Consider the following 25,854-nt stretch of genomic DNA (forward strand, 5'->3'; position numbering starts at 1 on the left):
GATGAGTAGTAAGATGTCCTAGCTTTACGGAGGGCTTTTTTATAGGGCAACAGACTCTTTTTTCAGGCTAAGTGAAGATCTTCTAAATTAGTGAGATGCCATTTCCTCTCCAACTTATGGGTTATCTGCTTTAAGATGCGAGTTTGTGAGTTATACCACGGAGTCAGGCACTTCTGATTTAAAGCTCTCTTTTTCAGAGGAGCTACAGCATCCAAAGTTGTCTTCAATGAGGATGTAAAACTATTGACGAGATACTCTATCTCACTTACAGAGTTTAGGTAGCTACTCTGCACTGTGTTGGTATATGGCATTAGAGAACATAAAGAAGGAATCATATCCTTAAACCTAGTTAGAGCGCTTTCTGAAAGACTTCTAGTGTAATGAAACTTATTCCCCACTGCTGGGTAGTCCATCAGAGTAAATGTAAATGTTATTAAGAAATGATCAGACAGAAGGGAGTTTTCAGGGAATACTGTTAAGTCTTCAATTTCCATACCATAAGTCAGAACAAGATCTAAGATATGATTAAAGTGGTGGGTGGACTTATTTACATTTTGAGCAAAGCCAATTGAGTCTAATAATAGATTAAATGCAGTGTTGAGGCTGTCATTCTCAGCATGTGTGTGGATGTTAAAATCGCCCACTATAATTATCTTATCTGAGCTAAGCACTAAGTCAGACAAAAGGTCTGAAAATTCACAGAGAAACTCACAGTAACGACCAGGTGGACGATAGATAATAACAAATAAAACTGGTTTTTGGGACTTCCAATTTGGATGGACAAGACTAAGAGTCTAGCTTTCAAATGAATTAAAGCTCTGTCTGGGTTTTTGATTAATTAATAAGCTGGAATGGAAGATTGCTGCTAATCCTCCGCCTCTGCCCGTGCTACGAGCATTCTGGCAGTTAGTGTGACTCAGGGGTGTTGACTCATTTAAACTAACATATTCATCCTGCTGTAACCAGGTTTCTGTAAGGCAGAATAAATCAATATGTTGATCAATTATTATATCATTTACTAAAAGGGACTTAGAAGAGAGAGACCTAATGTTTAATAGACCACATTTAACTGTTTTAATCTGTGGTGCAGTTGAAGGTGCTATATTATTGTTTCTTTTTTAATTTTTATGCTTAAATAGATTTTTGCTGCTTCTTGGTGGTGTGGGAGCAGGCACCATCTCTACAGGGATGGGGTAATGAGGGGATGGCAGGGGGAGAGAAGCTGCAGAGAGGTGTGTAAGACTACAACTCTGCTTCCTGGTCCCAACCCTGGATAGTCACGGTTTGGAGGATTTAAGAAAATTGGCCAGATTTCTAGAAATGAGAGCTGCTCCATCCAAAGTGGGATGGATGCCGTCTCTCCTAACAAGACCAGGTTTTCCCCAGAAGCTTTGCCAATTATCTATGATGCCCACCTCATTTTTTGGACACCACTCAGACAGCCAGCAATTCAAGGAGAACATGCGGCTAAACATGTCACTTCCGGTCCGATTGGGGAGGGGCCCAGAGAAAACTACAGAGTCCGACATTGTTTTTGCAAAGTTACACACCCATTCAATGTTAATTTTAGTGACCTCCAATTGGCGTAACCGGGTGTCATTACTGCCGACGTGAATTACAATCTTACCAAATTTACGCTTAGCCTTAGCCAGCAGTTTCAAATTTCCTTCAATGTCGCCTGCTCTGGCCCCCGGAAGACAATTGACTATGGTTGCTGGTGTCACTAACTTCACATTTCTCAAAACAGAGTTGCCAATAACCAGAGTTTGATCCTCGGTGGGTGTGTCGTCGAGTGGGGAAAAACGGTTAGAAATGTGAACGGGTTGGTGGTGTACAGGGGGCTTCTGTTTAGGACTACGCTTCCTCCTCACAGTCACCCAGTCGGCCTGCTTTCCCGGCTGCTCGGGATCTGCCAGAGGGAAACTAACGGAGGCTAAGCTACCTTGGTCCGCACCGACTACAGGGGCCTGGCTAGCTGTAGAATTTTCCACGGTGTGGAGCCGAGTCTCCAATTCTCCCAGCCTGGCCTCCAAAGCTACGAATAAGCTACACTTATTACAAGTACCATTACTGCTAAAGGAGGCCGAGGAATAACTAAACATTTCACACCCAGAGCAGAAAAGTGCAGGAGAGACAGGAGAAGCCGCCATGCTAATCTGGCTAAGAGCTAGTAGCTGCGCTAAGGTAGCGGATTCCTAAAAACACACAAAGTGAATAATGTGTAAATAATTTAGAGGTGATTCAGCAGAGGGGGTGCTTTAGTTAAGGCACGTGAAGATTACACTGTGAAACAAATAGTTATCTAGGTAACTAGATCAATCTAACTGCGCAGATTAAACAGCTAACAGATACAGAAAAACACCGCTGTGCTCCAGAACAGGAAGTGATACAATACCGCAGTGAAAGCCAACCACCTTGTTTTATGAAACAAGTATTTATGTTCATTGAAGTTAAGAAAGAGTGACTATAAAGTTAGTATTGGCAAAACGGGTTATCATTTTCGTCTTGAGGTGACAGGGGGTGTCGTCAACTAATAAACTAATAATATAAATTTGTTACTTTTAAAATTGAGTAATCAGTAAAGTAACTATGTTACTTTTTCAAGGACTAATCAGTAATCAGTAAGTGGATTACTTTTTAAAAGTAACTGTGGCAACACTGGTTGTTGTTGGCTGTGGACAACGGTCTGAATGTGATGTTGGGCAAGCTATATTGCTTCCTCTGAATTACAATGTAGTATCAGTGAGTACAGGCTGCATATTAATATCAGGCCTTGTCCTACAGCTCATTGTGGCATTTTTCATCAAATTGTGATCAAATATGTCTGTCGCCTTATGAGTCATTAACATGTTGACAGAGGAGCTGAAGAGCAGAAGAGCTGTCAGCTGCAGTGACAGATGGTAAAAATGATGAGATAAGTGGTAACTTTGCAGCACTAATTAGATGGACAACAATTAACTAACTGAAAGATGCATCAGCATTCTAGTATTTTGTGTAATCCGATATGACAAACAGGACACGGTGGCTAAAAAGTGGTTGCTGAAAGCACTGATTTTTTTTTTTTTTTTTTTGTCATTCCAAGTCACTGCTATTTATCTGATACACAACTGGGTGTATTTGCACTGAAACAAGTCTTCTCTCACTGTCCTTTCACCATCATTTAGGAACTTGTGGACATTTGAAACAGTGAAACATACAAAGCCATATGAAGGCTGAAGTGGTGTAGGACAGGACAATATTCGCCATGACCTCTGTGTCCTCCTTCAGAAGAAGTAAAATCAGTGGTATTTGGTTATTTTGCAGGGTATATATTTATTTATTTATTTCACACTTATCTGTTTTATTTTTAACACTGGCTGCCCCATTTACAGTGCCACCAGAAGTATGGCTGACTGAAAATCTCTATGACAAGTAATAATACTGTCCCCCGCAAAGTGGCTCGGATTGACGGTATATGGCGGGGAGAATTGGATGTGTACAGCAGAAAGTATCACACTAAAAAGCAGCATTTGTCTAGAAATTACTTCCAGCATCCTCAGAGTGGACTCCATGGAGAAACAAGACAAAGGAAACATGACCTGGCCCGGAGGAAGCCTGGGGTCCGTATCTGGATTCCAGGCCAGGACGGAGGGCCCATCAGCGAGCGCCTGGTGGCCGAGCTTGCCATGGAGCCCAGCAGGACTCAGTCTGAAAAGAAAACTTGGACTTTCCATCTCTACCCTCTGGGCTCACTACTCCCAGGGGGAACTGCTGGGTATGGGTGCACTGTCTCATGGGTGACAGTGAAAGTCAAGGGCTTCAACGGATGAAGCTGGTTCCAGTAATGCTGGAACTGAGACAGAGTGACCATGGGGTTCTTGGTCACCTCCTTGACTAAGGCCCTTCCCGTAATTGCTCAGGTTCGATAGAGTCCTGGTAGATTCAAACTTCTTCCATTTACAGATGATGGAGGCCACTGTGCTCTTTGGACCTTCAAAGCACTAGAAATGACCCTTCTCCAGATTTGTACATTGAGACAATCCTGTCTTGACTGTCTTCAGACCATTCCTTTGACTTCATGCTTGGTTTGTGGGGAGGTTGAGGGGAGGTGATGGTCTATTGCTTCAGACCAGAGGGTCCTGGGTTCAAAACCCTGCCACACCGGAAAATCACTAATGGCCTTTGGCTAGGTCTTTAGTTGCACCCAGTGTGTAGTGATCATCTTGCATGGCAGCACCTTGACATCGGTGTAAGGCATAATTGAAAAGCACTTAAAGCAAGTGATACAGAGGGATAAAGTACTACATAAATGCAGTCCATTCACCATGTGCACTGTCAACTGTGCATGTTAGACACCTGTCTACCTTGTATGTAGACAGGTGTATGCCTTTCCAAATAAAGTCCAATTAACTGAAATTATCCCTGGTGGACTCCATTTAAGCTGTAAAAGCATTTTTTTTCACATTGTCATTATGGGGTATTGTTTGTAGATTTTTGAGGAAAAAATGAATTTCATCCATTTTGGAATATGGCTGTAACATAACAAAATGTGGAAAAGTGAAGTGTTGTGAATACTTTTTGGATGTACCGTATAGTGCAGGTAGCTGAATGGATAAGTAGATGGCATGCCAATATGTAGCCCTAGATTTGAAACAAACTCATTTTAACTGTTTGTGTTCTTGGACAAGTCACTTAATCTATGTTGTCTCAGTCCACCCAATTCTAAATGGGTACTGTTGGGCCTGGAGAAGTAACCTGCATCTGACTGGTGTCCTGTCCAGGGGGAGTGGTAGACTCGATTCTACTTGATTCCACTAGGAGCCTTTACTATTGCAGAACATGTAGATTAGTACAAAAGGAGACAACAAGTGCATAAACTTGAGTTTGATTCTCAGTCACACTGCCTGTTTGTATCTTGTGCAAGGATACCTCATCTGCATTGTCACAGTCTACTGGATAAATGGATACCGGCCTTGCCTGGTGAAGTAATTTAAGAGGAACTTGTGTCACAATAAGGATGAATCATAGACTCTCAACCACTTCACACTATAGAATTCAGGAATAAGAATCAATGCCTCACAGATATTAGTATTTTATTTTTGCATGTTGTATATCTAATTTGCAGTATAAATTGAGTTATTTAAAGTAAGTCACTGAAGAAAAACGCGCAGCCCATGTAAAGGCTTTCATGAATTAAGTAGACTGAATGTCTTTTCTATTTAGATGGCAGGAGTGCACCATCAGAATATACAATACAATAAAAAAAAATACAATAAAAAAAAATCCCTGGGGATGGGGCAAAAGATAGGTGTACTTCAGGAAACCCACATCATACAAAGTAACACCTTGGCGACAGCTGGACAGCACTGTAACAATGAGCTGGCAGCTGTTGAATGTGCAACCAAGTGGAGTTATGCAAGAAGGGCATTGATTGACTGTCATCTATACAGCTGTCCACTAATCAGCAATTACAGTAGAATAGCAAACACATTTTCAAATAAATGACTCATTACCTACATGCAATTTGACAGTCAAGAGATTCTGGAAAGTATTATGTTGTGCAGCTGTAAGCTTTCATTTGTTCAGAGAGTAGTTGTTATGTGTCGGACGCAGCCCGGAGAACCGACCAGCGTTTGAAGGACCCAGTATGAAATAAGCAGAGCACGGTACAAAGGATAACAGAGTTTAATAAACATAACAGTGAAGTGATACGAAAACAACAAAAGAGTGCGCGGTCTGGCGTGGTGGATTGCGGTGCGCTCCCAGCAGCGCTAACGGTCCGGAGCCAGAAAACTGTTCGGACCCAAGGACCCCGCCGACACCCCCCAGGTGGCCGCGACAAACCGAGTCTGTGAAAGAAGAAATCATTATGTGAGTCCACACTCAACACACAGAGAGACCACTCAAAGGTGTACAAACAGCAAACACTTTCTGGCTTAATTGCAAATCAGCTTCCCACCCTGCAGGCATAGAACACCCTGTTCACAAAACTCCACTGCAGTGGAAGCTGATTTAAACGACTAACATACAGCTCAATATAATAAGGTGTGAGGGACACCACATTTACTGACTGTATAAATGTTAGTCACAAAACCAGACGTACCTCAGGAAGTGTGCTGACGAGCGTGAGACCTCACCCCCTCCTCTTTCACAGACCATGCATCAAACCTGGACGTTCTCTGCATCCACTGATGGGAGATGGCTCTAGAGACGACGATCTCACCCGTCTGGTCACAAGGTCGAGTCTCTGGCAAACACACACTGTGCACTCCAGACTTAAATGCCACCATGTTCCAATCCGTGTAGATGCACCACAGCTGTGAGTCCTGACGAGCTGCACGTGATCAGCCTCAGGTGATCAGGGTGAGGTCCTGATAAACTTAGCTACACAGCCACTCAGTCCCAAATGCGCACCACCTGGGAGGAAAACCAAAAGACAGAAACAGAAGACACACAAAAGCCAGCCAGGCACGCCAGCCACAACAGTAGTGGACCATTGCCCTATTTTATGAAAACACAGACACAAGCATATACACTCACCAGCCACTTTATTAGGTGAAATGTGCTAGTACCAGGTTGGACCTTATTTTTCCTTCAGAACTGCCTTAATTCTATGTGGCATAGATTCAGCAACGTGTTGGAAACAGTCTTCAGAGATGTTGGTCCATATCGACATAATAGCGCCAGACAGTTGCCCATCCAACCAGTCTGCCCATTCTCCTCTAAGCTCTGTCATAAGCAATGCATTTTTGTCCACACAATTGCCACTCACTGGATATGTTCTGGCTCTTTTGGGCCTTTCTATGTAAATACTAGAGATAGTTGTGCTTGAAAATCTCAGTAGATCGGCAGTTTCTGAACTACTCAGACCAGCCCCTCTGGCAACAACAACCACTCCATGTTCAAAGCCAATTAAATCCCCTTCCTTCCCCATTCTGATGCTCAGTTTGAACTTCAGCAAATCGTCTTCACCATGTCTAAATGTCTAAATACATTGAGTTGCTGTCATGTAAGTGGCTGATTAGCTATTTGTGTTAACAAGCAACTGAACAGGTGTATCAAAAAAAATGGCCTGTGTGTGTGTGTGTGTGTGTGTGTGTGTGTGTGTGTGTGTGTGTGTGTGTGTGTGTGTGTGTGTGTGTGTGTGTGTGTGTGTGTGTGTGTGTGTGTGTGTGTGTGTGTAAAATGACAGCCACTTTGGATTTCAGTATGCCCACCATCCTAGTTTCTTAGATTAACCATACTCAATTAGTCAATTGTAAAGATATTCCCATGTCTTGATGCATACATACAGACACATTGGGATTTTAAACTTTTTTGTTTCTGTTTATTTAACCAGGTTAGTCCCATTGAGATCGAGACCTCTTTTGCAAGGGAGACCTGGTCAATTCTAAAGTTTCCAATTCACCTAACCTGCATGTCTTAAAATGTGGAAGGAAACCAGAGCACCCAGAGGAAACCCACACAAACACAGGGAGAACATGCAAACTCCACACAGAAAGGCCACACATGGGAATCGAACCCATGACCTTCTTGCTGTGAGGCAACAGAACCAAAGACACAGAAAAATAAGTTTAACATTGCTGACTCGGACACCACCTTGGATTTTGAAAAACACCACAGGAGTGGGTTTTGGGGACTTTTAATATTCTATTTTATACCTTTTATCTGGTCCGATCCTGAAAATCTCAGCTTGTTCCATCAAAATTCCATTATTTATGCTAAAGCTCTTGGAATAATGCCCATGAGCACCACCACATTTCTTGAGAGTGAATCACAAAGCTGGATCCAAATGGGGAGCATGCCCCAGCCGTTGGAGCTAGACACATCAGATACATACATTCTGTGAGGATCATTTAACATACTTTATTTTATTACACAAACTACAAAAAATGAAGACAAACTGGTTCAATTTGCCATCACACATCATGAAAACTGACAACCAACAATACGTATAAATCAAATATAAGAGCCAAGATTAAATTAACCTGTAGAGGTTTTATCCATATCACAAAGCGCATTCATCCATTTCATAAAAATGAGAACCAAGTCCCATTGAAATAAGCTAATGAAATCTTGTCCAACCTGAACCTAAATACACACTGAAGGTAAATATACCCACATTCACATCCCCATACAGATGTTTCATATGCTGTTAAAAGCATATGAAACATTCATATAGCAGTCATTGTTAATTCAAATGTAAATACTTATTAATGTAACAGCAGCCTGTGGGGGGATGAACAATATTCCCATATGTGTTTTGAGCTTTCCTGATGCTAGTTTCCACATTTCCACAGTTTGCACATTTTGTGCATGCAAGTCTCACACACGCACATTTAGTGCACGAGTCCTGCCCTGAGAAACTGTAGCCTCTTCGCATGTTAATAAAGATACAGTAGCAATTAATGTACAGCTGTGGATACACTACAGCCAGTATCAAAAATTCCTCTTGGAAACCACGTTCAGGAGCGAAAACGGCCACTGGCTATGAATGTGGTCAGGTATTTGACTTTTCCCACTTCAAGAGCCTCTTGATATGTTCCTTCTCAGTATGCAAGACAGAGGGGGAGGAGAAAACTATTGGAAAGGAGTGGTTGAAGGTGTTTATATCTTGAGATGCTGGTGCAAGTGCAGCATGTAGCGGCAGGAAGTTCATACATACAGGAAGTTCAGTCATACTACTTTTAATGAGTTACTTGTCAATGAACATTCTAATCCAATTACATTTTTTTCTGCAAATCTGATTGGTTAATCGTGTGAGATTTCAGACCATATAATATTAGGGTAACGGTGGGCAAATATTCAACCGTTTCACATTTGGATGTATTACTCCGCGCCCTGACCGGTGTTCTGATGAGATGTCCATGCAACTGTGCATATGCACGCATGCACAATATTGCCGGGAAGCGGACCTATCGATTTATGCAATGAGATGCACAATTCAACAGAACACCGGCCACGTGCGCTGCTAGCTGTTAGCACTGTTAGCGACAACACCACCGCCGAAATGGGTGAATTTAAGCTACCATATGAAAGTATCGATGTGGATTCTGATGCAGATTTACTGTTTCACATTTGATGGATTTTCACATTTGATGGATTACTCTGCGCCCTGACCGCTATTGGAGCGATGCTGCCTCACGGTAAACCTCGCCGACCGAATTACCTACAGAAAAATAAACCGTGAAAACTATGGAACTGGATTAGAATGGGAATAACCCCCTTGTGTCTGATGATTTGCAGACATTCATGCTGTTATACGGTCGCAAATATGCTCCTTTCTGTAATGCTCAATTTGCAACCGTATAACCAGCATTGAATGTCTGCAAATCATCAGACACAGCAGGGTTATTCGCTAAATATTCTGCAATTACATTAAATCTGTCTCCAAAGCCACTGATTAACTTTAGCAAATGTAAAAAAAAGAACAAATGATCTTTCAAGAAGTTAATTTATGCCCTGTGGAGATGCATTTTCCTCCCTCCTCTGCTCTCACACACACACACACACACACACACACACACACACACACACACACACACACACACACACACACACACACACACACACACACACACACACACACACACACACACACACACAAACATATACACACAACAAATAAACAATTGGACCCAATAGCATAGCAACTGAATGCAGTTCCAGGTCCTACTAATTATTTTGCATGTGTTAAACATGAAACCACTATGGGTCCTTTGACCCAGAATGTGTATTGTGAGACATTATTAAAGAACAGAATTAATGATTTCCAAGACTTTCTCATCCACACAAATAGTGGATCATGAGATCTAAAGACATCTGCAGGGGCTCAATTCAAAAGATGAGCCTCTTCTTTCATTGTGGTCAGAGCAGTTTTTCTGTTCGTAACAACAAAAACAGACACAGTCAGTAGTTATTCTGGACAGGAAATACAGTTGTTGTTGTTGTTTTTCACAATTTTATTAAGAAAATAAGTATAAAAATATAAATATAAAATAATATGACTCAGCATTCAAACAGCATGACTTCAGTGTATGACATTTTTCCTACAACATACATTTCCCATTACGTATTACACCGATTTGATGAAATGAATTCACAGTTTGACAAATATACTGCACCAACCATCCACATGGACATTGCTTGTTGAACTAAGATAGCAAATAGTATATAGGATGACCATCATTAAAAACAATTTTGTACATTTACAGTATTTATTGGCTACAAAAGCCACTTCTCTATTCCATCAAAAACCTTATTCAGTACTGTTACACAATGATGGTATACAATACTACTTTCCCATTGACCAGTTACAAAACATGTTTTCCACACCAGTTTTCACATAAAACCCTAATATTCAAAGGCAGCTTCACTGATTATGACTGAAAACAGCTAAACTTTGAGAAATATACTGCATCATTTAAAAAAAAAAAGAAACAAAAAAGAAATAAACTCAATCTCAAGTCTCTATTTTCATTTCCACCCCCACATGTGGACTTTAAAAATGTAATCTTGACCATGAACATGTATGCAAATCAGACTAGTTAACTAGTGCGCTAGCTAGCAAATTAGACATAAACACATCTCTTGAAAGACAGATAGTTGAATAGCTGGCTGGTAAATTAACACAACAAATTGTCTAGCTAGCTAGAGAAACCACAGATGTATTATGAGAGCTGGGTATCGGATGGTAAGATGTTTTAAATGATCCCAAAATTTTGGTTCCATATTTTGCAAGCAACTGCACATAGTTGCTGGTGTCAAGCTTTCTGCCCCAAAAGGATCCACAATGTTTATGTGACGTGAAATAAAGTTGCATGTGTAGCCTTTTAAAAGGTTTTAGGAATATGCAATGTTCATGGCATTTTGGCATTTGCTGATACAAGTTAAATTCCTTATTCCCAATTTCAAACTGATTTGTTAATAAATACATTTGTCTCAATCTACGTAATGAATCAAGATATCAACACAAACTCATGAATATTCGTCTCACCTCAAGGAAAACATGACTCACATGTGGAACAGAAGACTTAGATATGATTGTTTTCTGTTATTTTTTGTTTGTTTGTTTGTTTTTGGCCCGTCAGACCAATACTCTTCCATGCTCCTGGGCATGGGCATCCATAGTAAGTAGAGCTATGTTTTTGGTGTTGAGCATTCATTAACTGTGTGGCAAATATTTGTGTCATTGATCAATCAATTTGTTTTGATCCTGATTTAATGTTCGATTTTCTTAAATAAGTAATATCCAAAATGGAGGCAGCAACCACATTTTATCAAATCTGCCTACAAAAACTATCAAGCAGATTAGGTAGCACACAAGCTAACCTATACCAGGCACTGCAATGGCTCCACAAGCCTCAAAGGTAGCTACAAAATGAATGTAAAGCTTGAATTTGAACAGTCTTATGTGGTATGAGGCTACTGCACATTTAGTGACTTCATAAAATAATTGATGGTGTTAGATATTGATTTCTGTTAATTTCTCACAATCTCAAATTTGACCAGTCCATAACAATTGGATCATTGTTCTGTCTGACATGTATACACTTTTGTAAGACTAGGTCATGGGGAACATTGGGCTTCATGTAAGGACATATTTATACATCTTTATACTTTATAAAGTAAAAATTATTTTACTTTATTTCTATTATGGGTGCGCCATTTGAGATCCATAGCTTCAAATCACTAGTATGAAACACAAACAAGAGGAACTTTAAAAGATCTGAGACTGTCACCCTATTTTCTGGCAACCCTAAAATAAGGTCAGTTATTAGTGAGAATTCCATGTCTAACTGGCGTGCATTATTTTCGTATATACGCACACGTAGTTCGGCGAGTTAAGTCACTGTTATAATCACTCTGCTCTGGCCATCACCATGGCAATGCGCAAATCAGTTGGCGCAGATCAGCTGTGTTTTGACAGGTGAATGCCAGAAACATGACAAAACATGGATTTCCAAGTGAATTTTAATATTTTGGGCCAAAATAAAACGTTTGAGGAATGGAAAGAGGAGGAGAGCAGAAGAGAAGAACAGCAAAAGTAACAGAATAAAGATTTAACATCGGAGGAACTGGACAAGATTAAAGATGGGAAAGAAGAAGAGAATGGTTCTATCCTTGCGGGCTGTCGAGCGCTCCACATGAAAATAGTGAGCATAGTTTGTGGACCTGTTGCCAGTTGGTCGCAGCTCCACACAGTAGTGAGTGGCCTGCTGCGGCGCGAGCCCGCAGACACGGTAAGCGCATCGGAGGCAAAATGTCTTGAGACTGGCATAAAACAGTCCCAAATACTTACTTATACTATATATATATATATATACTATATATATATATATATATATATATATATATATATATATATATATATATATATACACACAATGAGGAAAATAAGTATTTGAACATCCTGCAATGTAAGTTCTCCCACTTAGAAATCATGGAGGGGTCTGAAACTTTCATCTTAGGTGCATGTCCAATGCGAGAGACATAATCTAAAAAAAAATAAATAAATCCGGAAATCACAATGTATGATTAAATAATTTATTTGTGCAAATAAGTATTTGAACCCCTACTAACCAGTAAGAATTCTGGCTCACACAGACTTGTTAATTTTTCTTTAAGAAGCCCTCTTATTCTGCACTCTTTACCTGTATTAATTGCACCTGTTTGAACTTGACACCTGTTCACACAATCAATCACACTCCAACCTGTCCACCATAGCCAAGACCAAAGCTCTGTCTAAGGACACCAGGAACAAAACTGTAGACCTGCACAAGGCTGGGATGGACTACAGGACAACCGGCAAGCAGCTTGGTAGAAGACAACTGTTATGATTATTTATTAGAAAATGAAAGAAACACAAGATAACTGTCAATCTCCTTCGGTCTGGGATTCCATGCAAAATCTCACTTTGTGGGGTAAGGATGATTCTGAGAAAGCTCAGAACTACACAGGAGGACCTGGTCAATGACCTGAAGAGAGCTGGGACCACAGTCACAAAGATTACATTAGTAACACATGATGATGCCATGGTTTAAAATCCTGCAGGGCAGCAAGGTCCCCCTGCTCAAGTCAGCACATGTCCAGGCCTGTTTGAAGTTCACCAGTGACCATCTGGATGATCCAGAGGAGGCATGGGAGAAGGCCATGTGGTCGGATGAGAGCAAAATAGAGCTTTTTGGAATTAACTCCACTTACCATGTTTAGAGGATGAGAACAACCCCAAGAAAACCATCCCAACTGTGAAGCATGGGGGTGGAAACATCATACTCTGAGGGTGCTCTTCTGCAAAGGGGACAGGACGACTGCACCGTGTTGAAGGGATAATGGATGGGGTCATGTATTTCGAGATTTTGGCAAACAACCTCCTTCCCTCAGTAAGAGCATTGACAATGGGTCATGGCTGGGTCTTCCAGCATGACAATGACCCCAAACACACAGCCAGGGCAACTAAGGAGGGGCTCCGTAAGAAGCATTTCAAGGTCCTGGAGTGGCCTGGCCAGTCTCCAGACCTGAACTCAATAGAAAATCTTTGGAGGGAGCTGAAACTCCAAACCTGAAAGATCTAGAGAAGATCTGTATGGAGGAGTGGACCGAAATCCCTGTTGCAGTGTGTGCAAACCTGGTGAAAAACTACAGGAAACGTTTGACCTCTGTAATTGCAAACAAAGGCTACTGTACCAAATATTAACATTGATTTTCACAGGTGTTTAAATACTTATTTGCAGCAGTAACATACAAATAAATTATTAAAAAGTCATACATTGTGATTTCCGGATTTTTTTTTTTTTTTTTTTTTAGATTATGTCTCTCACAGTGGACATGCACCTAAGATGAAAATTTCAGACTCCTCCATGATTTCTAAGTGGGAGAACTGGCAAAATTGCAGGGTGTTCAAATACTTATTTTCCTCACTATATATATATATAATTAGACATGGGCTGATAACCGGTTTCACGGTATACCATGGTATGAAAAAGCAACGGTATCAAAACCACTAAAATTTTCCCTTACACCGTCTCTATGGTATGAGCGGGTTATGAGAATTCTTGACAGGCAGAGCGGAGACAGCCACTGCTGCCCTTCCCCCTGGTGCGCACTTCTGTCTCTGTTTACAAACAGGCAGCTAACTTTAGTTAGCTCTGCATCATGGCTGAAGGAGGCGAAGCCTGCACTGAACTTTACCCTCCGTCTAAAAGGACCAAGTCGGCTTTTTCATTTTATTTTCTGTAGAATAGTCCTTCAAGCCACAAACGGGGGCAACAAAGGACCGTAGCTATGGCCTGTGTCAGACACGGAGCAATTCAAGATGCCCACAAAGGATTTCATGGAAGGAATAAACTTTACCCCATCTCTGAAACCACTGAGAATTACAAGTGGTGGACTTGAGCATACAATATTAATGACTGCAAAAAAATAAATAAATAAAATAAAAAATCAAGAATCAGGTACAAACACCAATTTAAGGTCGCGGCAGGGCTGGAGCCTGTCCCAGCAGTAATAGGGCATGAGGCGGCATACACCCTGGACAGGATACTAGTTTGTAGCAGGGCCACATATAGAAAAACAAACACATTCACACCCGCACGCACACCTACGGAGAATTTAAAGTTTCCAATCCACCTAACCTGCATGTCTTTGGATGTGGGAGGAAGCTGGAGCACCCGGAGAGAACCCACACAAACATCGGGAGAACGTATAAACTCCACACAGAAAGGCCACAGGTGGGAATCAAACCGATGACCTTCTCGCTGTGAGGCAACAGTGCTAACCACTAAGTCACCGTGCTGCATCACAACCCGATCCCAGATAAGTGGTTGAAGATTAGTGAGTGAGTACAAACCAGCCCAGTCTCACGAAAAGTTGACTCATTTCGTGACTTTTTTTAACTCACTATTACTAACCTTACTCCTACCCCCAACCCTAACCTTAACCATAACCTAATCCTACTCCGTCCCCCCACACTAACCATAACCACCCCAACCCCCCCGCTTCACTTTAATTTCGTGCAGCCATCACGGAATGAATTTGTGCTGCCGTAATGAAAATGAGCCGCTTTTCATCACAATATCATGAACCAATAGATTAATGTATATTTCGTGCTACTGAATCACGACTTGCCGTGAGACCAGGTTGCAGCAAAAACACATCATGAGTGCTAACCCATGATGCTCATATGGAAACATCTGAGCACAATTGTAAATCTGTGTTTGATTCCCAGTTATTCCCAATTATAATTATACTATCTGCCTCTTTTCTTTGACAAGACACTTGATCTACATTGTCTCAGTCCACCAATCTGTAAGTTAGTGCCAGCCTTGGCTGGAGAGTTAACCTGTGATGCACTGGCGTCCCCTCCAGGGATATTGTTGACTTTCATTCAATTTCTGTTAAGGTGTCTGGGGATAACCCACCACCAATGGGCTTGAATCCTACATAAAACTTACTTTTGTCTTGGCATTATCAAAAATTTGTAATATATTTGCAGTACCATGGCTGGTCACTGGAGGGAAATGACAACAATGTTATATTCATGTCCAGCTCTCTTAATACATGCATTAGATCAACAGACAAAGAGCAAAAGTTAACTTGAACAAAACAGACAGCTGTGATTCTAAGTCTCTCAGTCGGGACTTTTTCCTATGTACATCTCTGCCAGCTTTTTAAATTGTGGTCCCCAGTTGTTGAGGTAATCGTAATCGTGGTCGCCCTCGGTAGCAGTGGACTCTAGTGAACTGAGGGACTCTGCCAGGGATCCGTTACCCTCATAAGCGTAAGTTGCCAGGGAGTCATAGGGGGGTGCCGTGGGATCTGAATCATTCTCCTGAAGCCTCCCATTAATAAAGTCTCTGACGTCCGTATTATCCTTTAAAAGTGATGTCCTCCGAAAGGGAAACAACATTTCTGGGATGATGTCCCTGCGCAGCTTGTTAGCATCCATAACCTCTGGGTTGCGCAGCGTGCCGATATCAAAGGCCTGAGTGTCCTCCTCTCCGCCCCCTTCATCGTTGTAGCTGACGACGTTGTCTCTAACATCCTCTTTGGAGATGATCAGAGGCTCCTTCTTTCTCTGTCTCCTCAGGGCGGCGAACAGCACCACGATCACTGCACAAAAAACAGCGGGGAGCAGGCACAGGAAAGTTGGCATCAGACGTGTGCCTTCTAACATGTGTCACACATTAAAAAGTAGAGGGGAGAGACATTTTCTGCCAGTGATAAATCCCCAACACCGCCTCAGGCGTTAACCTATTATTAAACATTCAGTGCAAAAGCTTTTCCTTTCCTTCGTCTTTTGAATGGAATGTTCAGGGCGTAAAATGGAAGGTTGTTAGAGGTCTTTTCTGCTGCATAACTCAACTTCATATCTCACACCTTTTAGGAATGTAACAATTATTTGGTAATGCACATGATTACATCAATACCCAAAACCTGAAATTGATCAAAATACACTATGAACCAGTAAATGGCTCAATTTTAAAGTTATATTTCAGTTTAGTCAGCTCGAGGCTCTCCCGAGACTGGTCACAAGAGCATTTAGCTTTGTGATGTAGAAACAAAATCAACATGTCTGACTGTGTTAGGTAACATCATGGAAAAATGTACCTCTTTGAACTTTGTTTTGTTCACAGTTTGTAAAGAATAAAAGGTTAGCCTAAGTAGTGCCAACATGCTGCAGCATAGTAGTAAAATATATAAGAATGTCCCCTTTTTTTGGCCAATTTTGGCTTCTTACTAATTTATCATGGAAAATGAATGTCTACTACGTTGCACAGTGGATTAGTTATTAGCACTGTAGGCTCACTGCAATAATGTCCTGGGATTGTTTCCCTACTGGTGCTTTCTTTGTGGAGTTTGCACATTCTACCCATGTATACATAGGTTCCCTCCAGGTGGTCCATCTTCTTCCCACTTCCAAAGGCATGCAGATTAGGTGAATTGGAAACACCAAACTGACTGTGAGTCAGGTTGTGGATGTGTTTTGTCTCTCGGTATGTGGCACTGTGATAGACTGGCATCCTGTCCAGGGTGTTTGCCGCCTCTTGTTCAGTGACCACTGGGATGGCTACATCCCCTGTGACCCTTAATTGCAATAAACAGGTGTCGAAAATGAACGTCCACACTGAACAAGGAATTTTATAGGAATGGATTGTGTTGCACTTTATTGCATAGTTACATAATACAAAGTAGAGCCCAACCAATTTATTGATTGGTTGATAATATTGACCTCTATGAGTCTTTTGCAAACATTTTGGTATCAGTGTTATTTTTGCTGATATGATTTTTTTTTTTCACCAAATATACAATGGAAAAAACTAACAAAAACACTTTGGCTGCTGTAAATTGTGTCATTACATAGTTTGTCTAGCAGAAGGTCCTCCAACAGCAGTGTTTAAAATGCTGTCAAGCGTGGCTGGGACCCCCGTCTCATCTTGGTCACATTCACTGACAGAGGCTGCTATTAATTTTTAATCCGAGTGGCCATTTTACAGTGACAAGAGACAAAGGGTCACAATGACGCAAGCTAGGCGGGGTTCAAATGGACGGACAGTCTATTTTATGCAAATCCTGAACTATATGACACTGTTACTGCCAGTCCAAGTGAAGGCAGCGAGATGACAGCATGATGTATGTTGGTTGGTTGTTGGGTGTATTTATAGTTATTATAATAAAAGATAAACTGTGAAACATCAAGCCTCAATTACATTTCTTTGTTAGAATGAGTTGATAATGAAATCCTTTGGAATCGCTGCCTTTTTTTTTTTTTTTGCGTAGATCAGCAGATATGTTGGTGTCATAAATGTCTTACTCCCTAAAATTTGAGCTCTACAGAAAGTATCTTCTTGGTTGTATCAAAAACATATTGGATTGTTTTATAATAGAGAGATTCAACCCTGAACACTTTTCATCATTTTTCAGTCAAAAAAATAAAAATAAAAAAAAATACAAAACTAACAAAAGTATGAGGAAGCAGAATTTTGAAAGGTGTTACAATGTGCCACTTCAATTTCACAAAAACCCAGTTTCACCTGGACTGTCACCTCCTTGTCTTTTCCCTTTCTACACCTCCCAGCATGGTCATTTGCCTCCTACCCGTGTCCTGATTACACCGCCTTCCAGAAATGAAGATGGGATGCATTAAAGGTTTTGCACCAACAGTTCTGACTGACCAGCGGTATGTTTACAGACTGTGCAATGACACCCAGAAAAGACAGATCGCTCACAGCTCAGTGCCTTCCTGTCAGAATCAAATTGAGGCAAACGGATACTCTGTCGGCAGGTTCCAAGTGCAAAAAGTGTCCGATAATGAGCAGATGTCATGATATTTTCCTCAAGCACGGAGTGTGGAGCTTAACCTTCAGCGTGCTTTGCACACGACAGAAGATCTACACACCACCAGACATGAATTTGTATTAAAACAAGCACATGGAAGCAAAGAGGGTCGATACTAATTAGCTGGTATCAGTAAGGACACTGATCACATAGTGGGGTTTAAAAAAAAAAGAAGAACAAGGTCAAATTGAGGACTGAGCTCAACACAAAGAAATAATTTTGAGGCACTGCAAAATAGTGTGTGCTGCCCCCAGTGGAGTGAAAGCTCATATTCATAGAGTTGTGCAAGCAGGGTTAAATCCCATTATTTGTTGATGTGTCCATAACCATTGCATGTTTTTTCCTATGTAATATGACATGTACACTGCTGCTACATAGTCTGCACAGACTGTTTCAGGATGTCAGGAAATAACATATGAACATGTGACGTACTTTACTGAGGAGAACCACAACAAAGCTTTTGATTAAGTGGATTAATTTGCTATTTAATGCATTTGCTAACCACGGCACTGGTTTCTGCTGTGTATAAAGTGAAACTGAGGGGCCGTTCATTTCATTTCTGAATATACTTGTATATATATATATTTCATATACATGCTTCCCTTAGGCAGTATTATTAGACGGTACTGCTTAAATTTTCATTGTTACGCAGATGATACCCAGCTTTATCTATCCATGAAGCCAGAGGACACACACCAATTAGCTAAACTGCAGGATTGTCTTACAGACATAAAGACATGGATGACCTCTAATTTCCTGCTTTTAAACTCAGATAAAACTGAAGTTATTGTACTTGGCCCCACAAATCTTAGAAACATGGTGTCTAACCAGATCCTTACTCTAGATGGCATTACCCTGACCTCTAGTAATACTGTGAGAAATCTTGGAGTCATTTTTGATCGGGATATGTCATTCAAAGCGCATGTTAAACACATATGTAGGACTGCTTTTTTGCATTTACGCAATATCTCTAAAATCAGAAAGGTCTTGTCTCAGAGTGATGCTGAAAAACTAATTCATGCATTTATTTCCTCTAGGCTGGACTATTGTAATTCATTATTATCAGGTTGTCCTAAAAGTTCCCTAAAAAGCCTTCAGTTAATTCAAAATGCTGCAGCTAGAGTACTAATGGGGACTAGAAGGAGAGAGCATATCTCACCCATATTGGCCTCTCTTCATTGGCTTCCTGTTAATTCTAGAATAGAATTTAAAATTATTCTTCTTACTTATAAGGTTTTGAATAATCAGGTCCCATCTTATCTTAGGGACCTCGTAGTACCATATCACCCCAATAGAGTGCTTCGCTCTCAGACTGCAGGCTTACTTGTAGTTCCTAGGGTTTGTAAGAGTAGAATGGGAGGCAGTCGAAATGCCGTCTAATAATACTGCCTAAGGGAAGCATGTATAAAGTGAATAAAATTGGTCCTAGCACAGAACCTTGTGGAACTCCATAATTAACCTTAGTCTGTGAAGAAGATTCCCCATTTACATGAACAAATTATAATCTATTAGATAAATATGATTCAAACCACCGCAGTGCAGTGCCTTTAATACCTATGGCATGCTCTAATCTCTGTAATAAAATTTTATGGTCAACAGTATCAAAAGCAGCACTGAGGTCTAACAGAACAAGCACAGAGATGAGTCCACTGTCTGAGGCCATAAGAAGATCATTTGTAACCTTCACTAATGCTGTTTCTGTACTATGATGAATTCTAAACCTACTGAACTCTTCAAATAGACCATTCCTCTGCAGATGATCAGTTAGCTGTTTTACAACTACCCTTTCAAGAATTTTTGAGAGAAAAGGAAGGTTGGAGATTGGCCTATAATTAGCTAAGATAGCTGGGTCAAGTGATGGCTTTTTAAGTAATGGTTTAATTACTGCCACCTTAAAAGCCTGTGGTACATAGCCAACTAATAAAGATAGACTGATCATATTTAAGATCGAAGCATTAAATAATGGTAGGGCTTCCTTGAGCAGCCTGGTAGGAATGGGGTCCAATAGACATGTTGATGGTTTGGATGAAGTAACTAATGAAAATAACTCAGACAGAACAATCTGAGAGAAAGAGTCTAACCAAATACTGGCATCACTGAAAGCAGCCAAAGATAACGATACGTCTTTGGGATGGTTATGAGTAATTTTTTCTCTAATAGTTAAAATTTTATTAGCAAAGAAAGTCATGAAGTCATTACTAGTTAAAGATAAAGGAATACTCGGCTCAATAGAGCTCTGACTCTTTGTCAGCCTGGCTACAGTGCTGAAAAGAAACCTGGGGTTGTTCTTATTTTCTTCAATTAGTGATGAGTAGTAAGATGTCCTAGCTTTACGGAGGGCTTTTTTATAGAGCAACAGACTCTTTTTCCAGGCTAAGTGAAGATCTTCTAAATTAGTGAGACGCCAGCTCTCTTTTTCAGAGGAGCTACAGCATCCAAAGTTGTCTTCAATGAGGATGTAAAACTATTGACGAGATACTCTATCTCACTTACAGAGTTTAGGTAGCTACTCTCCACTGTGTTGGTATATGGCATTAGGGAACATAAAGAAGGAAACATATCCTTAAACCTAGTTACAGCGCTTTCTGAAAGACTTCTAGTGTAATGAAACGTATTCCCTACTGCTGGGTAGTCCATCAGAGTAAATGTAAATGTTATTAAGAAATGATCAGACAGAAGGGAGTTTTCAGGGAATACTGTTAAGTCTTCAATTTCCATACCATAAGTCAGAACAAGATCTAAGATATGATTAAAGTGGTGGGTGCACTCATTTACATTTTGAGCAAAGCCAATTGAGTCTAATAATACATTAAATGCAGTGTTGAGGCTGTCATTCTCAGCATCTGTGTGGATGTTAAAATCGCCTACTATAATTATCTTATCTGAGCTAAGCACTAAGTCAGACAAAAGTTCTGAAAATTCACAGAGAAACTCACAGTAATGACCAGGAGGACGATAGATAACAACAAATAAAACTGCTATTTGGGACTTCCAATTTGGATGGACAAGACTAAGAGTCAAGCTTTCAAATGAATTAAAGCTCTGTCTGGGTTTTTGATTAATTAATAAGCTGGAATGGAAGATTGCTGCTAATCCTCCGCCTCGGCCCGTGCTATGAGCATTCTGGCAGTTAGTGTGACTCGGTGGTGTTGACTCATTTAAACTAACATATTCATCCTGCTGTAACCAGGTTTCTGTAAGGCAGAATAAATCAATATGTTGATCAATTATTATATCATTTACTAACAGGGACTTAGAAGAGAGAGACCTAATGTTTAATAGACCACATTTAACTGTTTTAGTCTGTGGTGCAGTTGAAGGTGCTATATTATTGTTTCTTTTTGAATTTTTATGCTTAAATACATTTTTGCTGGTTATTGGTGGTCTGGGAGCAGGCACCGTCTCTACGGGGATGGGGTAATGAGGGGATGGCAGGGGGAGAGAAGCTGCAGAGAGGTGTGTAAGACTACAACTCTGCTTCCTGGTCCCAACCCTGGATAGTCACGGTTTGGAGGATTTAAGAAAATTGGCCAGATTTCTAGAAATGAGAGCTGCTCCATCCAAAGTGGGATGGATGCCGTCTCTCCTAACAAGACCAGGTTTTCCCCAGAAGCTTTGCCAATTATCTATGAAGCCTACCTCATTTTTTGGACACCACTCAGACAGCCAGCAATTCAAGGAGAACATGCGGCTAAACATGTCACTCCCAGTCCGATTGGGGAGGGGCCCAGAGAAAACTACAGAGTCCGACATTGTTTTTGCAAAGTTACACACCAATTCAATGTTAATTTTAGTGACCTCCGATTGGCGTAACCGGGTGTCATTACTGCCGATGTGAATTACAATCTTACCAAATTTACGCTTAGCCTTAGCCAGCAGTTTCAAATTTCCTTCAATGTCGCCTGCTCTGGCCCCCGGAAGACAACTGACTATGGTTGCTGGTGTCGCTAACTTCACATTTCTCAAAACAGAGTCACCAATAACCAGAGTTTGTTCCTCGGCGGGTGTGTCGCCGAGTGGGGAAAAACGGTTAGAAATGTGAACAGGTTGGCGGTGTACACGGGGCTTCTGTTTAGGGCTACGCTTCCTCCTCACAGTCACCCAGTCGGCCTGCTTTCCCGGCTGCTCGGGATCTGCCAGAGGGAAACTAACGGCGGCTAAGCTACCTTGGTCCGCACCGACTACAGGGGCCTGGCTAGCTGTAGAATTTTCCACGGTGCGGAGCCGAGTCTCCAATTCGCCCAGCCTGGCCTCCAAAGCTACGAATAAGCTACACTTATTACAAGTACCATTACTACTAAAGGAGGCCGAGGAATAACTAAACATTTCACACCCAGAGCAGAAAAGTGCGGGAGAGACAGGAGAAGCCGCCATGCTAAACCGGCTAAGAGCTAGTAGCTGCGCTAAGCTAGCGGATTCCTAAAAACACGCAAAGTGAATAACATGTAAATAATTTAGAGGTGATTCAGCAGAGGGAGTGCTTTAGTTAAGGCACGTGAAGATTACACTGTGAAACAAATCGTTATCTAGTTAACTAGATCAATCTAACTGCGCAGATTAAACAGCTAACAGATACAGCAAAACACCGCTGTGCTCCGGAACAGGAAGTGATACAATACCGCAGTGAGAGCCAACCACCAGTAGAGGCAAGCACGAATGATTGAGCTTCTCACCCTGTCTCAAAGGGAGATGCCAGTCACCCTCCTGAGGAAACCCATTTCGGCCACTTGTACCCATGATCTAATTATTTTGGTCATGACCCAACCCTCATAACCATAGATGAAAATATGAACAAAGATTGACTGTTACATTGGGAGTGTCACCTGTTGGTTCAACTCCCTTTTTGATGGTGGATATTTGGTGAGAAACCATAAAATAGTTTTGACATAATGCTTAAAAGCCTATACACTGATATAGTGACCCAGAATCCGGATCCAGATCACCTCCAAAATTCAGTGGAGTTGAGGTGGCAGAGGGTTGTTGTCGGCAGCTGGGGAAAGTAACTAAAAAGTAACTAGTAATCTAACTTAGTTACTTTTACAATTGAGTAATCAGTAAAGTGACTAAGTTACTTTTTCAAGGAGTAATCAGTAATCAGTAATTGGATTACTTTTTCAAAGTAACTGTGGCAACACTGCCTGGTTTACACTTGCATTTTGTAACATTGTCAGTGCCAGTTACAGCACAACTGGAAACATGGCTAACTGTAAATCTCTTGAAAGTAAGGTCAATGTGTGTGTGTGTGTGTGTGCGCGCTTCTTTTTAATCATTCAGGTTTTAAATAAATCTTTAACAATGTTCAAATTTGTTGTACTGGTGATGAGCCAGTCAAGGAAAATGCCTGAGACATTTGCACGGCACTAACACGATCCCGCAAATCCACATGCAACTCACTAAGGAGGATAATGGCACACAGCAGGATGGCCACTAGAGCTCCGGTTGTGAGACCGTCTGAGAAGGGAAGAACCTCTGGATTACATGACTGCATGTTTCCACGGCTGTCACAGGCGCACACGCGCACGATCAGCGTGCTTGTGCTGCTCTGAATGGGGTAGTCATTGTCCGAGATGACTACAGGCAGGAAATAGACGCTCATTTCACGGCGGCTGAAGCTTCCCCTCCGCGTCAGGATGTTGGCAGTGTTGTCTGTGGGGAGAAAGTGGTGAGATATTTCAGTTCACATTAAATTATTTTTTGCTCAGCATTCTGTTGAACAATTTTCAAGGATGCTAGAAATGCTGGCGCACTTGGTAAACACCTAATTAAAGAAAATATCAAACCTATCAAAAACAAACATTATAATTTGCTCAAAAGCTACAGTCTTCTCAAATGAACTGAAGCACATCATTAACGTTCATCATCTAATAGTGTGTGTTTGGAAAAGTAATACCTCATTATATCTAGAGGGTTTTTTATGAACTAATTTGTGGTGCATTCAGTTTATTAAAATTCCCGTTGTTCTCATGTTGAGAGTCCAATGCAGCCTGTTCTGGCTTGAAGTACTTTTCAGCAATGGACACTGGCAGTTCCACTGCTAGTGTTATTGTCAAACCAAAGTATCACATTTAAAGCCAGCTACCTTCAAACAGTTCTAAATAAAATTTGACTGACTTCACAAGCAGGAGACTAGTGAGGGAAGCCACAAGAACACCACACCATTAAACTTCCATTGCTGTGACATGGAAGACATAATTATAGCGGCAGTTTTCCAGAAGGCTCCCAGTGACTCAAACTTTGGTTTATTTATTGTTTTGTACTAAAGTTGTTCAGGGAGATTTACTGTACAGTACCATATCATTTGTATTTCTATGTGAATGACGTAAATGAAGACATATTCAGTGACTTGAAAGCCCAGATCTTTGTCTTAAGAAATCTAAATGTAAAAGTGTTGATTTAGGGTGCTCTTGAATATGCAGTCCATAATTTTGTCATATATATATATATATATATATAGGTGCTTTCTATGTCATGTCACATGGACTATTCGTCCTATTTGTGTTGCATTTAGTATGCAATTTGGTTCCATTTACCGCGCAAATTTGGATTATGTTTTGTACTATTGCACTCTGTGACTACTGCCCGTTAGTGGCGGCAGTCTTTAGCGAAACATGGCAGAGTTTGTTTTGATGACGGACGACGATTTGAAGGCGCTAATTGACACAAATTCTTGTAACACACACACACACACAAACAAAAAATACAAATTTGCATCAGGATGGGGGGGGGGGTGGAGTGGAATTAGAATTCTGACCGCTTTACACTATTTGTACTCAGGCTTTCTTGATGACATCCTCAGGATGGGGGCGGGGTTTCTATTTATTTTTTTATGGCCCTGGTTGCCCAGTAATTCCATAATTAAAGGTCTATAGATCTATAGACCTGGGCAACCAGGGCAGCTTGACCCGGTTGCCCAGTAATTCCATTAAAGATAAATAGATAAAGAGAATAGATTAAAGCATTAATATTTTGGTTACGTTCAACTTTTAAAAAAAATGGTACCAGTTTGTTCCCCATGTCATGGGGATTCAGAATATATAGTTTTTAGGGCTACATATTATAGTTTGGGAGTTTATCCCGGGCAGGCAGACAGACATATATATATATATATATATATATATATATATAAATTCTAAAAATATCTAAAATTATATATTTGATCTGTTTTCTTGTAGGAACACCCTTATCTCTTCCATTTCACCATGTCCCTCTATAGCTAGTGATGTAACAGATGAAAGTTGCACAGTTGCCAGTTTCTCCAGTCACACCCACAGAAGCGTATCACACCTTCACATTCACCATGAGTGCTTTTGTGGCTTCCATCATTAGGTTTCTTTTTAATGGTCTCCCAGATTTTGAGAAGTAGTTAATACTAAAAAAAAAAAAAAAAAAAGATTCATACAGTAAAACACTTGTATTAATAATTGAGCAAAATGAAGTCCAAAACATATTCAGTGACTTGGTAATATCCATGTATCTAATCAACAATACAAATAAATAAATAAATAAAGTTTCTAGAAGGGACTCAGAGAGTGCACACTC

The 25,854-nt window shown here is 40.8% G+C and overlaps 1 protein-coding gene across 1 annotated transcript in view; it reads right to left on the reverse strand.

Moving 5' to 3' along the window:
• Positions 1–15,514: 15,514 nt before the first annotated feature.
• Positions 15,515–25,854, reverse strand: part of LOC117507793 (cadherin-10-like) — a 118,361-nt gene continuing 108,021 nt past the window's right edge. Inside the window, exons 11-12 of the mRNA XM_034167595.1 lie at positions 23,710–23,961; positions 15,515–16,089 (exon numbers count right to left, since the gene is read on the reverse strand). Of these exons, the coding sequence (XP_034023486.1) occupies positions 15,608–16,089; positions 23,710–23,961 (734 nt within the window). The 3' untranslated portion in view covers positions 15,515–15,607. The remainder of the gene's footprint in view (positions 16,090–23,709; positions 23,962–25,854) is intronic.

This window comes from Thalassophryne amazonica, chromosome 1 (genome assembly GCF_902500255.1).
Source record: "Thalassophryne amazonica chromosome 1, fThaAma1.1, whole genome shotgun sequence".
In the NCBI taxonomy this organism is placed as follows: Eukaryota; Metazoa; Chordata; class Actinopteri; order Batrachoidiformes; family Batrachoididae; genus Thalassophryne; species Thalassophryne amazonica.